Source organism: Ylistrum balloti, unplaced genomic scaffold, assembly GCF_031769215.1.
Source record: "Ylistrum balloti isolate Yb309-2 unplaced genomic scaffold, AGI_CSIRO_Ybal_v1 Utg370398, whole genome shotgun sequence".
In the NCBI taxonomy this organism is placed as follows: Eukaryota; Metazoa; Mollusca; class Bivalvia; order Pectinida; family Pectinidae; genus Ylistrum; species Ylistrum balloti.
Window position 1 is genome coordinate 554,029 of NW_026782274.1, and position 12,868 is coordinate 566,896.

Genomic DNA, 12,868 nt, shown 5'->3' on the forward strand with positions numbered 1-12,868 from the left:
CATTAATATCCTGAGAAAACAAAATTTGTGCAAATTTTTAAATGGAGATGGAGCAAATAAATATACAATTTGGTTCATGTCAAGGAATTTGACAAATACAGTTTAACTTCGCTATCTCAAACTCCTACAACTCCAAGTATTTCTTCTGTTCCACACAGACTTTTCACTGAACATTTTATCTCACTTAAATCAAATACATGGATAACTCGAAGTTTTCTAATGGTCCTGCCGACTTTGAAATAACAAATTTCGACTGTACATCAGTCTGTCATTTTATAATAAGGCACATAGGCATTAAGTATGAATCAATAGTTTGCGAATAAAAATCTAAAAATGAGATTAAATATTGCAGAAATGTACATTCCAACTCTTGAAACTTCATGCTATTTTTTATTTACAGAATATCTCTTCCTCACGTCCACATTTTTGTAACATTTTCACAAGTCTACATTCAATGGTGTGAGTCATGCTGAAAAATTGTTAGTATTATGACCCACGTCTGAAGTTTCAGAAGATTTTTAGGTTGAGGTAATAATGACTAGAGTGGAGCATGGTTCAGGGACAGAACCTTGTTTCTATACCTCAGTAGGTATCATTCAGCTTCCAGGGTATCAAAAAATAATCCAAACTGTTGTAAAAACATGATATACCACACATGGTTTAACACTTCAGCATACTTTGGCTGACAGGATGAACTTTATTGAAAGGGCACTTCACACTCTTATGGAAGTTAGAAAACACAATAAGTGGTTCACAATTCTTTTTGTAATAATTTGACTTTACATGGATTTCTATCCTTTTTTCTCTCTTAATAATGAAAATAATACACCAATTTATTTCTAGTTGTAATTCATCACTTACATCTCCATGTACAATTAGCAGCATTTCACTAAAGGTCATAACATTTCACCCTTCATATCATTTCAGCCTAACTGATGCTTAACAAAACATGGGTACAAAACAGGTTAATTTAACCTTGGGATAGCATTTCCATTGTGGTAGCAACACATCACACAAACTCATGGTTGTTATGTATGGTATTTCTCTCACTCTTATTTTAAAAACTTCAAAAACACTTGCTAAAGCCTGTTTTTGCATAACTTCTAAAAAAAATAACTCACTCAAAGGAAAGCAATATCAAATACCACAACCATTCATTGTGTAACCTCTATTAATATCTGGCAAAGTTCCAGTTTTCCCACTTAATCACACTTTGTCAATTATCAAACAGATAAAAGAAGTCGAGGATCACCAATGAAATTTTCAAATCCAATGTATGGAACATCACACATCATAGCAGAGGCTCATTTTAAAATTCATTTTACATCACAGTCTCCATGATATTCGTTTGGTTAAACTAAAAAATCTCAAAGACTTTGAAAGCTGCCAATTACAAAGGATTAACAGAAATGACACTTGTTTCAAGTATCTAATGGTGGTAACAGAACAATTTTTTTAACATGTTAATCATAAAAAAAACATTACCTGATGATGTCAACACACTAAAACACTACTTAAATAGAACAAAACATAACTTTTATATTTACACGATGTACCATTAAATACAAAGATGTTTGTAAATACAGAAATATCTGGTTCAGTATAAATAATGGTGGCAGAAAAAGACAATTATTTGTATATATAAGGATTACCCAAATAAAACAGAAATATGTAAATATGGATATGTTTAACACACTGTATATATTATGACAAAACAAATTATTATGCTAGTATTAATTATCTACCCTTGTCAAGAATGAAGTCTCTGCTTGAGCATTTCAATGATTTGTAGAATGGCTTGTTTGTCTGAATCATTGGGGTCACGTTTCAGGAACGTCTCAAAGTGATGAACAACTTTACGGGTTAGGTCCCTTTTATTGTAGTCATGGGATATATGTAGCATTTTTTCACAGGCCAGAGCATAGTTCTTGTGCCAGTAGGCTGGGAAACCAGGGCTGTTATCCATGGCTTCTGTGTACAACTGTGAGGCAGAAAAATGAAAATTACACATGAAAACTTTTCACTTTTTTGAGATACTTCTACTCAGACTAATACAATGTTTACATTTAGGTCTATTATACCTTTCCAGTTACAGAGTGGTTCTGTCTGGTCATGTGTCAAATTAGACTTTGAGTTGGATATTCCACAAAAAAAAAACGAATAAACACCAGTGTATTTATTTTACCTGGTAGGAGGAAAGGAGTGCTTCATTTCTTTCTTTTTCATTATCTAAGGCCTGGGATCTGTCATAAAGGAAATATGCCGTGCTGATTCTGTAATGAGAGATATCTGAGTATCACAACCTCAAACAGATTTATACATTTCCAAAATCTGTGCAAAGTGACTGTTGAACTTTTTACTATCCAAAAACCTGTGTATTAAGACCTGTTTTAGAGATTCCAGCAACATCATGAAGTTTAATGGACAAGGTGAACACAGGAAACTGAATTACTTACCCTCGAAGTTAGAACATCTCAGTCTCCCACACTTAGCATCTATTTATTTCTATTTCTACCATATCACACAGCAGACTTACTTGGCATTCCACATCTCATCAGTTGCCACACGTTCCCAAGAGGTTTCCAAAAATCTGCAAAATAAAATATTCAAATTTACTTCAAATCTGACTTTTGTTTAATCTGAGATTATTGACTACCGTGAAAATTTCAAAATCATAATTCTCCATTAAAAGTTAAAAAGAAATATCTTAATGAAAATATTGATTTAAACCACAGAACTAAGATCAAAACCACCATTTCAACACTGAATAAAAATTTACTTTCTCATACAAGGTTCAGGGATCCAAAAGGACATAATCAAATACAAGTCATAAGTCTCACCTTACTCAATGTACATAAGAAAGTGCTCAAATTATGGTATTCTCATAAATAATTTTCATACCCGCCAGGTGGGTGAGTCCAGTTCTGTGCGATTTTCCTAGCAGATGTGATGTGTGCTGCCAGGTCAAATGTTGCCCCTTTCCTCACAAGCTTACTGCACACACCATAGGGTACCAAAGTGTAACCAGCTTGCCAGGAGGTCTCGTGGTCCTGGACTCCAATACAGGCGAATATTGGGGCTCTACAGAGGGGAGAAATACAAAAACTTCATCAGAAATGAGTAGAAACATATTAACATACACAGCATTTGTCAAATCATGAATTTGGGAATATGACTGAAGAGATACTGCATAATGGTAAATTCTCCCTCCAAGTTATTTTCACTCCAGTCTTATTATACATGAATTCCTTTGATGCTCATTTTGCCCATTGAGGCTTATATAAAGGTGTTTTATAAATGTAACAAATTTTCGCTTCAATCTTAAATTCACTGTCCCACTCCACAGACAAAAAGGTGAATAATTAATGAGGATAAACATTTCACGGTATACAGTAATGTCTGAAGAGGTAAATTCAAGAAATCTAAGTGATTTACATTAGTATTGAATGAACTGAAAATAAGCACTGAATGGGGAACATTTTGATATAACTTACATAAGTACATTGACTCTGATACCTACTGATTGTAATTGACATCAAGAAATCTCTGGAATGTAAAAGAAATTCTGCCATCCTTTCTCCTGCTGTTGGTCAAATGAAACATGTCCCCAGGAAATGTGATCCCAGGCATTGTCCATCCTAGCATGGGAACTGACCATTCGTAAGTCAAGATCTGTAAAGGATAAGTCAAGGAATATAAACTCTCATATACTGAAACTTTTGTCTAAAGCAGGAAGTAATGAGTTAAGGAGATAATCTTAGCAATGAGTTACTGTGAACTAGATTGTCATATTATCTATGGGGGAAGATCACATTTTTTTTATCAAATTTTTTATATTTGAATTAAAATTAACTTCCAAATTATAAAAACATATTACCTCCTGATCAAATATTTGAATGTCATGCCTTATGTTTTCACACAAACGTAAATATCTGGAAAGGAAAAAGAAAAGAAACAATTATATTAAAGGTTAAAGATGAGACATCATACATACCCAAAAAAAGAGCTTAGTTTCACACTTCAATCTATTCTGCACACCAGCATATGTGCTTCTATATATATTCTGATCATAATCTTAGATGAAATGATACACATCAGATCACCTCCACTGGTATATCACTGGATTACATTACAAGAGCCTGAATTTTTCATCTGCTATAGTGCAGGTACATATAAATCAGTTTTATTTTATTGCTTAATTTTGTCATTACTTATATTGCTGAAACATTTTCTCTATATATGATGTGTGATCACTTACTACATCACCCCGACAACCATTCTAAATCATCATGACACATGTTTAGCCTACATCAATGCTTTGTCGGAATATTAAGTGGTCCATCAACACATGATCTACCTGAAAGTATTTGAAGGCAAGTCCCCCTTGGTAAGTATAATGGCATTTGGAGGCATGTTCGTCAGGATATCTTCTCCAAACTCATGAATGACCCAGTTCCCACTTTGGTCACTCACATGATAATGACGTTGCTATAGTGATGATATATAAACAGTTTCGTTATCCATAAAAAGTATTAATAAATGCATCATGAACTTCAAACTTATCATCATTGCATAAATTTTATATGAGCTGAGATTAAGCACTGTGATTTATTGTTAAAAGACAACATTACATTAAGCAGAATATGATATTAAGCATATTGACAATAAGTGAAGTACTGTACACAGGAGATAAGTCAACATTGATCAGAATCAGAACTCATATTCATGAATCAAAACACTGAAATCGGTCCTAGTTTCCACTAACTGGAAAATGACACTATGTTGTAGTGATTGACAATAAGTATTTCACATCTTTAGATTTGTTGCCTGATATCAAACATGCTTTCATAAAATTAGTTTATTTGTGGTTTGCTATATGTAAAAACAGTATAGAATATACAATAAATAATATTTTATTTTCGCAGAAAAATCAAACATCCTTAATTTAGTAAATTAATATTTCTATTTTTTCTTTAAGCTCTGGATAGAAGGTATCTAGATTGGAAGGTTGAAGTATATGTTCTTCTGTGATATTTTAATTATGTTGCTCTACATATTTATAAAAAATACACCAAAACAATCCACAAGGACAATATCCTAAGCAGTTTGACTTACCAACTGGAAAACAGACAACAGAAGAGCTACAAGTAAGTCTGGTCTTGTGTTCTCAAAGAAGGCTTTGTTCATCTTTGTAAACCAGAAAAAGTAGCTGAAGCAAAAAAATAAACCATATATACTTTTCAATGCGCTTCACTAGGAAAGGTGAATATGTCTATAATTATATTTTTGTTGTTAAACAATTTTAAAAAAAAAAGTTCATATTTTTATTTTAATATGAGTAAGTACTGTATGTATACTGCCAGTTTGTTAATAGGAGGTAAAGAAACAATAATCTATTATTGCATAGATATAACATACTTAATGACATCACTGTATGCTACTGCTGCAATAGTTATGACAATCAGATCACTCTGCATCCAGAATCTTTCCACCTGTGATGAAAATATAGAACTGTTTTTAAAAAGTTATTCCTAGTTTTCAAAGCTATGACATACGAAATATGACCAGTGAGCTATGGATTTCTAAATAATAATTCTATGTGCAACTATGTTTATTGAATATTTTAAAAGCAGAAAATTTACTGATAACATGATGGTCAATTAGAAAGAGAGAAATATGAATCAAGTGATTGAGGTGAACATTAAGTCAAATACACCATAGCCAGGCTCTGTTAATTACAACTGTTTATATCGTTTATATCCAAGAAAGATGTAGATATTTATCTAATATGTAATGCATTAATTCACCATTGGATGAGGCCAAATTCACCTCACAAAACTTAGAAGTACATATTTATAAAATGACTAGATATCATCAGTATCAATATATACATTCAGGACATACAACCCCTGGATATAGATATTATTGTTATCATGTTTCCTACTGATAACAGCGTTTTTGTATGTGTGATAAGTCTGAAGTTTCCACAAGTTGATATCAGCCCAGGTGAAATCACACCACGTGAAGTGATATCACACCACGTGAAGTGATATCACACCACGTGAAGTGATATCAAGCTCCCTTGAACATGATATCACACCCCCTAGAAAATGATTTCATACCCCCTCTAAAATTTGTATATTTTGCAGCTTCTGATTTGAACATAAATATTGTTGGCCTGAAAGAAAAGCATTTTGTTTTTCTAATGAAAAATAATTTAGAATCCCACTCAATTTTTCTGGATGATGCCGTTTCTGGATTGGTTTTCTCTTTAGTGTTGTCTGCAGAGCTAAAGAGCTAGGCATGGCCAACGAGGACTAATAATGGCGAGGCAATTTTAGAAGAACTTGCGACAAAAATTGTCCAGTTGGGTGAGTTGAAAGAAAAAAAAATGTGACTACTATATGACCATTTTGATATCACACCCCTAATCAGCCCTTGTATCCTGACTCATCAGGACTCTTGAGCTTATAAGGGGTGTGATATCAAAATAGTCACATAATAACCTCTAAATGTATACTTTTTGGACTTACAACTCCCTGGTAATCATATCATAAGTATTGGTATATATTTTACAGACTTACCACCCCTAAGTATAAAGGGTTTTTTAGATCAAGGTTTGCTCTCCAGGAGAAAAACAACATGTATATGGTCATCATGATGAAGAATACAGTCAGAGCTCTGTCTCTGGTTTTTAGGTGCCTGAAGTGACAGAATCGTGTACTACAAGACTCATTAAGTGGAATCACATCAGTATATCTGGTAATTGTTTCTAAATATATTTTGATGAAAGCCATTATTTTTCTTATTAAATGAAAAAAAAATCAATTTACATCTTTAACATGTATATTATATGTAATTATAATTCTCTGGTGAAAAATTCTGAATTACATAATAGAATAAATCCCTTGCAATAGTCCACAATAGACCACTGTGACATGTTAACTGTGAGAACTTTCAAGCACAGTTTATGAACAGAGGAAGTATCAATTGTTTTGACTGGCTGTTGAATACTATGATTACCTATAAGTAATGGTGACTAGTCCCAGGAGGAAAAGGACACATATAACTATTGTCAGGTCACTCAGAATGTGGTCAAGGTATGCCCTGGTAAAAAAATAAATGTATGTGGTCAGTTCTGGTCGAGAATAAACACATTTGGTCAAAACACAATCTTCAGGTAATGAGATATACATTTGCTGGGGTTAGTGCCCTATCAACAGTCAGACCTATTTTGAGGCAGAATCTCCTTGCAGTAGTTGCAGACATCCTCACAAAACAACATGCAAGAGGCATGTCACATGTTACATATAATTTGTGGTTTACATCTTTGACTTTTCTTTTAAATACGTAATGTCTGTTCATCCTTAGAAACACAACAATGTAAACAAATTTTTCCTGTCATCGTCTTACCTTAGACCAAAAAGCAACCCTTGTCCCATCTCTTCTTTACCCTGTAAACACAGATATAGTGCTGGTTCTGAATCCAAAAAGTTTGAACAGTGTGGTCAATAAAAAAAACATTTTACATGAGCATTTTAAAGAAAAAATAGCTAAATTTGATTTTTGCTTGTTAAAATTGTTCTTAAAGCCCCATTCTTAATCATCTGTCAAGTGTTAAAAGTTCTCCTTTTCATCTATTTACCTAGATGAACTCAATAAAGAAATCCAGACTTTATATATCAACCTTCCACAATGTTTTATCTTGCTTCCACACTCAAATGTTGTTTACAGTGTTGACTACTGTTAATATCATGTCCGATATAAGCATCACTTTACTATCAAATACTAAATTGGATGTCATAACAAAGTTACATGTCACGATACTTCAGTCTGCTTACCAGATCAAATGTGCCATATTCCCTCCTCAGAAGGTGTGTAAGCAGTCCAGCCACAGACCTCTGGTCACCCCATGTCCAATTTGACTGTAAAGACCAGCTGGACAGAGGCAGATATATATATGGCAGAAGTCCTGCCAGGAAGGACAGGCCAATCCTCAACAAGACAGTAAACGTCAAAATCTGAAAAATTATCAAAGATAGCCTCCTGAAGGTGTTCCTGTTAAAAAGTTGTATATAAACATGGTGGCAATCATCCTGACAGCAGGCAAAATTCTGGTCAGAACTGAGACTTTGCTGAGGCTCTGAATACAAATTCTGCATTTGTAAGTGTAAATTCTGGTCACAATTGAGACTTTGCAGTGGCTCTGAACATAATTCCATGTAATCTATGTGATGACTGAAACATCCAATATCTAACCCGAATGTCTACATACCAGGTGTATATCAGTAAGTGTGAAGAGAAAAATCTCCATGATTAGTATGCATCATCTTGGATGACAATGACAATAAAACAAAGTATTTTACCTGTTTTTTGTAAAGAATGTAAAGGACCCACACTGCCATACAAAACACATAGACGACCATGGTATGCTGGTTACACAGGGAAAGTGCGCATACAAAAGATCCCAAAAACGACATCTGAAATTAAGTACAAAAGATTACAGTGACTCCTGTCTTATCTGACATCTCAGTAATCCTAGAACCTGTCTAGTCAGGACTGTTAGTAGTTTGATATCACATCTAATCAAATCTTTTTGTAGTCTGATATCCTATCGACTCCCACCTCTTAACATACTGCATTCTGACAGTATTGCCTTTTCCTACTTTCATATGTCTTCTCAATTCTGGATGAAGATTTCTAATCTCAATTTTAAACAAAATATACTGACAACATTTTACAATACAGAAACAACACACTACCTTGATCTTCTTTTCGTTATCAGCATCCTCAAACTGCAGAGCGATGAACATGAGCAGGGCCACAAACATGTTGTTTAGGGCGAAGACTTCGGCTGTGATGGACCATGCCCATGTCAGCTTGCACCATCCCCACATTCCCACTGCTAACACAGCTGCTGATGGGCGACTGGTCAACCTCCAAGCATGATTTTATCATTTTAGTATTTCAACCTCATGACAGTATTTCAACCATCCTCCTCAAAATACCCTTTATTCATTAGCCATTTATTGTACAGTATGGATCATTGTATGAAATCAAAGGCCCTGTCTTTAATTATTTTTTGACAGAGTAAAATTTATATAATATAATTGGTAATGATATTGGCTTATTGTTTGATAATTACTATGGAAAAAATTCAAAATTTGCATCAAATACCCATATTCTGTTAAAAAAGCAGGAAATTTTCCCTGTTTCATATAATAATTGATGATTCCAAACCTGAAAATAATTGTACCTTAGAATGGTGAGTGCTAGAAACACAATGGCTACCCCTCCAAACATGGAGGTCTGTAGATTAACGCGCCATGCCACACTGCTGCCAGGTACCAGATGTATTGCCATCCAGGCAAGCAAGGTAAAGAGAGGGTAGCCAGGAGGATGGGCAACCTGTACAAGATGTATACCAAAATATGTTATATACTACTGGCCAGCAGGGTAAAGAGAGGGCAGCCAGATGGTTAAAACAATATATAAAATATGTCTAGCAGCATGATGCTCATCTGTGCCATAGGAGAAGGGGGGAAAAGAAGACACTATTGCAGGAATATTAATATGAAAAGCCAATTTTGTTCCCAAAACTTATTTGTGGAGTTAGAATGGGACAATTTACATTAGGGAAATTTGCTTCCCAACATTTCCATTTGTGACACTGTTTTACCATTTGTGAGTTCTGCAGGCCATCAGCATCTAGATTATCAAGGGTCTACTTTACACCCAGAAGACTTAAAATATCAGCAATTATGATCAAAGATCCTGACATTCTTAACTGAGATGCCATCAATGTCCCCCTTATAATCAGAGTTACAACTACAAGCGCTTGTATTGCTATAAGTATGATTTTTTCCTGTTTGCTTGCTTTGTTATTTTCTAAAGGTCTGACCACTGATTACACTCAGGAAATTTGCTTTACTAGCCTTCAGAGAAATTATTCCTTGTTAAGTTGATAAAATGGCTACATTTTTTACCAAGATGACAAATAAATATTCATTACTTGTTACAGCTTAAACTTTCATGAATCACATAAATTTACAAAATTTCAAATCGATGACATGTATAAGAAAACTATAAAGACTGCTAGTTAAATTGTTGATTTATACCCATTTCGAACTACTATAATGAGCAACCAAATAACTGTTTTCACTGGCATGAGTGTAAGTGAAAAAATAAAAACACAAAACAATAATACAGAAATATAGAACTACAGTCACTTCTACTGTATATCGTAACATTTCTTTGATTGTAATTCCTAGTTACTGAAAAAATTCTAAATATTCAATCATACAGACCTGTCACTCTAATAGACAAGCATTTGAAAAAAACTACACACAGTTGAAGTAATTCTGTCAATTTCCTATAAATAAACAAAAAAAACCCCAATCAAATAAAAAATAAACATACATAAATTTAATAAACTGCCCGTCAAGTACCTACCCCAAGTTCTTGTGCAGCAGCAATAAGTTCTCCTGTAGAAATAAAACAAGCTTGTTGCAATGTTCAGACAAATATTTTCAAAATTTTAATTATGAAAAATAATTGAATAAGATTTGAATGTAAATATGATTTAGAGAGATAATTTCAGTTTAGACAATACATTATACTTAAATAAATAAAATCTATATATACCAATTTAAAAACATTTTATAGAGGATGAATTCACATCCATACACAACCACAATGAATATAGATTATTTTCCTTTTGAAAAAATATTCAGTTAATAATTTCTAGAAAAAAGGTAATTTGTATCATTATATCTTCAAAATCTTTCCAATGCATTTTGCTTTGAATAATTTCTTTCCCTTAATTAAACCTTTGTTGAGAATTATATGGTGATAGCATCACTGTGTGCGAGGGATTACGTGTGGGAGATACATGAAAGTCACTTGGCTGCATAACTTTCACCCATGTGTATGATTTTGTGATGTATAATTTTTGACATATTGCATACATATTGAAATATACATTAAACCTGGTGGGAAGGTACGTTGACAGCAAAAAAAAATCTTAGTGCATACAATTTGCCAATTGAAATCTCTAAATTAACTTCCCACAAAAATAGTCATGTTTACAGCAGAAACCTACCCGAGTCTCCTCCAGGCAGGGATGGATACAGGGTTGTATAATAAACACTAAATGTCACTAGTCCAAGGATCAGACTAAGTTCCAAGTCGTATGCCTTTCTCAAGTCACTCCTGAAACATAATTTTTGTCCAGGAATATGTTGTAATTTTGGATAGATCATTCTTTCCTATCCTCGCTTGACAATTCAATCACTCTATACTAAACGACAACAAAAAATTTATATATATGCGAAATATATAGCCATGAACCTTAGGTCATTTCTAGGAGAATAATCTTTGAAAACTGATAAAAGATGTCATGATTCTGTAACTACATAAATATTAAGCAAGTCATACAACTTTGACAATCTCATGAATAGAACTTGTGATGTATATTCATGCATTGCTGCTAAGAAATACCTGTTCTCTGAATGTTTGTCATCCTTTCCATTCTGTACATTGGTACTGCTAGTATTCCTTTTCTGTTGTTTGGCATTCTTCTGTTTTTGAGCTTTCATTTATAACTTCTTATATTTCTCTTCTGTGGTGAAATATTTGTAAAAACTTTTATTATCTGGTGCAATTATTTTTTTTTTTTTTGGGGGGGGGTGGTTGGGGGGTTGGGGGAGGGGGATGGGGGGAATATGCAAGTATTTCAAATTTCAAATTACCCATAGGTTTTCAAACCTATCTGAGATATTCATAGAAATCGTGCTAACAAAATATCAAATTGTTATAAGATAAAATGAAAGAGATGTATCTTATAATCATGCAATTTAACAGAAGTTCTCTTTGATCTAGATTTGCCAAGATTAAAAGATTTATGTGTAAGTTGGACACTTCTCAAAGTTGGGATAACCTTTGTAAGCCAAATGAATCTGTGACATCCAATAATCTTATTCTTGTTTTTTTTTCTTTTTTTTCAATTGCCTCATTTTTATGATTTATTTACAAACACATCCACACTAACTTTGATTTTCCAACAGAGATAGATAGGGCATGATGTTTGGAATATTAATATTCCAAAAATTCCGCGACAGTACAAAGGAAACTTTTATACATATATATAAAATATTTATAGAAGTGTATTTATCTAAATGATGTGATTATCATGTAGTTGATCATAATCATCACAACAAGACTGTGTATGGATTCATCGACTTACATCAGATAGGATCTGTCATAAATTTGTATTTAGCTTACAAAATGCTCTATATTCACTCATTAATTAGCCGCTTCATTATAATACCATTATCAGCCTAAATCGTATTATATATTTACGAATACCATTATAAAAATCTGGCGAGCATAATCATTTTTACCATAGCTTATGTTGTTTAAACCAAGGTATACCAAACGATTTCCGCCATCTTTATTTGGAGCAAATGTTATGAAACAACCAAAAAGGTTCGTCTATATAATTTATCTCTATATAAAAGAGATCGACTCAATACAGGAAGAAGATATATAGACTTCAAATGTACAACACTTCGTAATAGGTACTCTTTAAAAATCAATCTCTAATGGTATTTCTCAACACACATACATATGTATTTCCATTATAGATTTCTCACTTTTGTTGATATCAAGAAATAAAACCATCTTAAAGATGAACAAAACTGACAGAGTGACACTGTCTACGGTAAGTAACACGCAACGGAATTTGCTACAAAAGGCAGTCACAATTGGTGAAGCTTTCTAAGAAGTCAGAAAGATTTAAGAAAAAATCTTTGTCATTGCAAGATTACGACACCTAACACGACCGATAGCCCGAAAACAGAGACAACAA

The 12,868-nt window shown here is 33.3% G+C and overlaps 1 protein-coding gene across 1 annotated transcript; it reads right to left on the reverse strand.

Moving 5' to 3' along the window:
• Positions 1-1,502: 1,502 nt before the first annotated feature.
• Positions 1,503-11,597, reverse strand: LOC132554387 (transmembrane protein 260-like). The gene is made up of 19 exons (XM_060218694.1): positions 11,500-11,597; positions 11,102-11,211; positions 10,453-10,484; positions 9,257-9,408; positions 8,763-8,937; positions 8,367-8,480; positions 7,842-8,021; positions 7,414-7,454; positions 7,024-7,107; positions 6,585-6,702; positions 5,419-5,492; positions 5,116-5,209; positions 4,358-4,488; positions 3,878-3,932; positions 3,521-3,672; positions 2,902-3,081; positions 2,537-2,590; positions 2,186-2,273; positions 1,503-1,981 (listed from the first exon to the last, which is right to left on the reverse strand). Exons 1-19 carry the CDS (start codon positions 11,595-11,597, stop codon positions 1,751-1,753), a joined length of 2,163 nt encoding a protein of 720 aa, XP_060074677.1. The 3' UTR covers positions 1,503-1,750.
• Between the last annotated feature and the right edge of the window lie 1,271 nt (positions 11,598-12,868).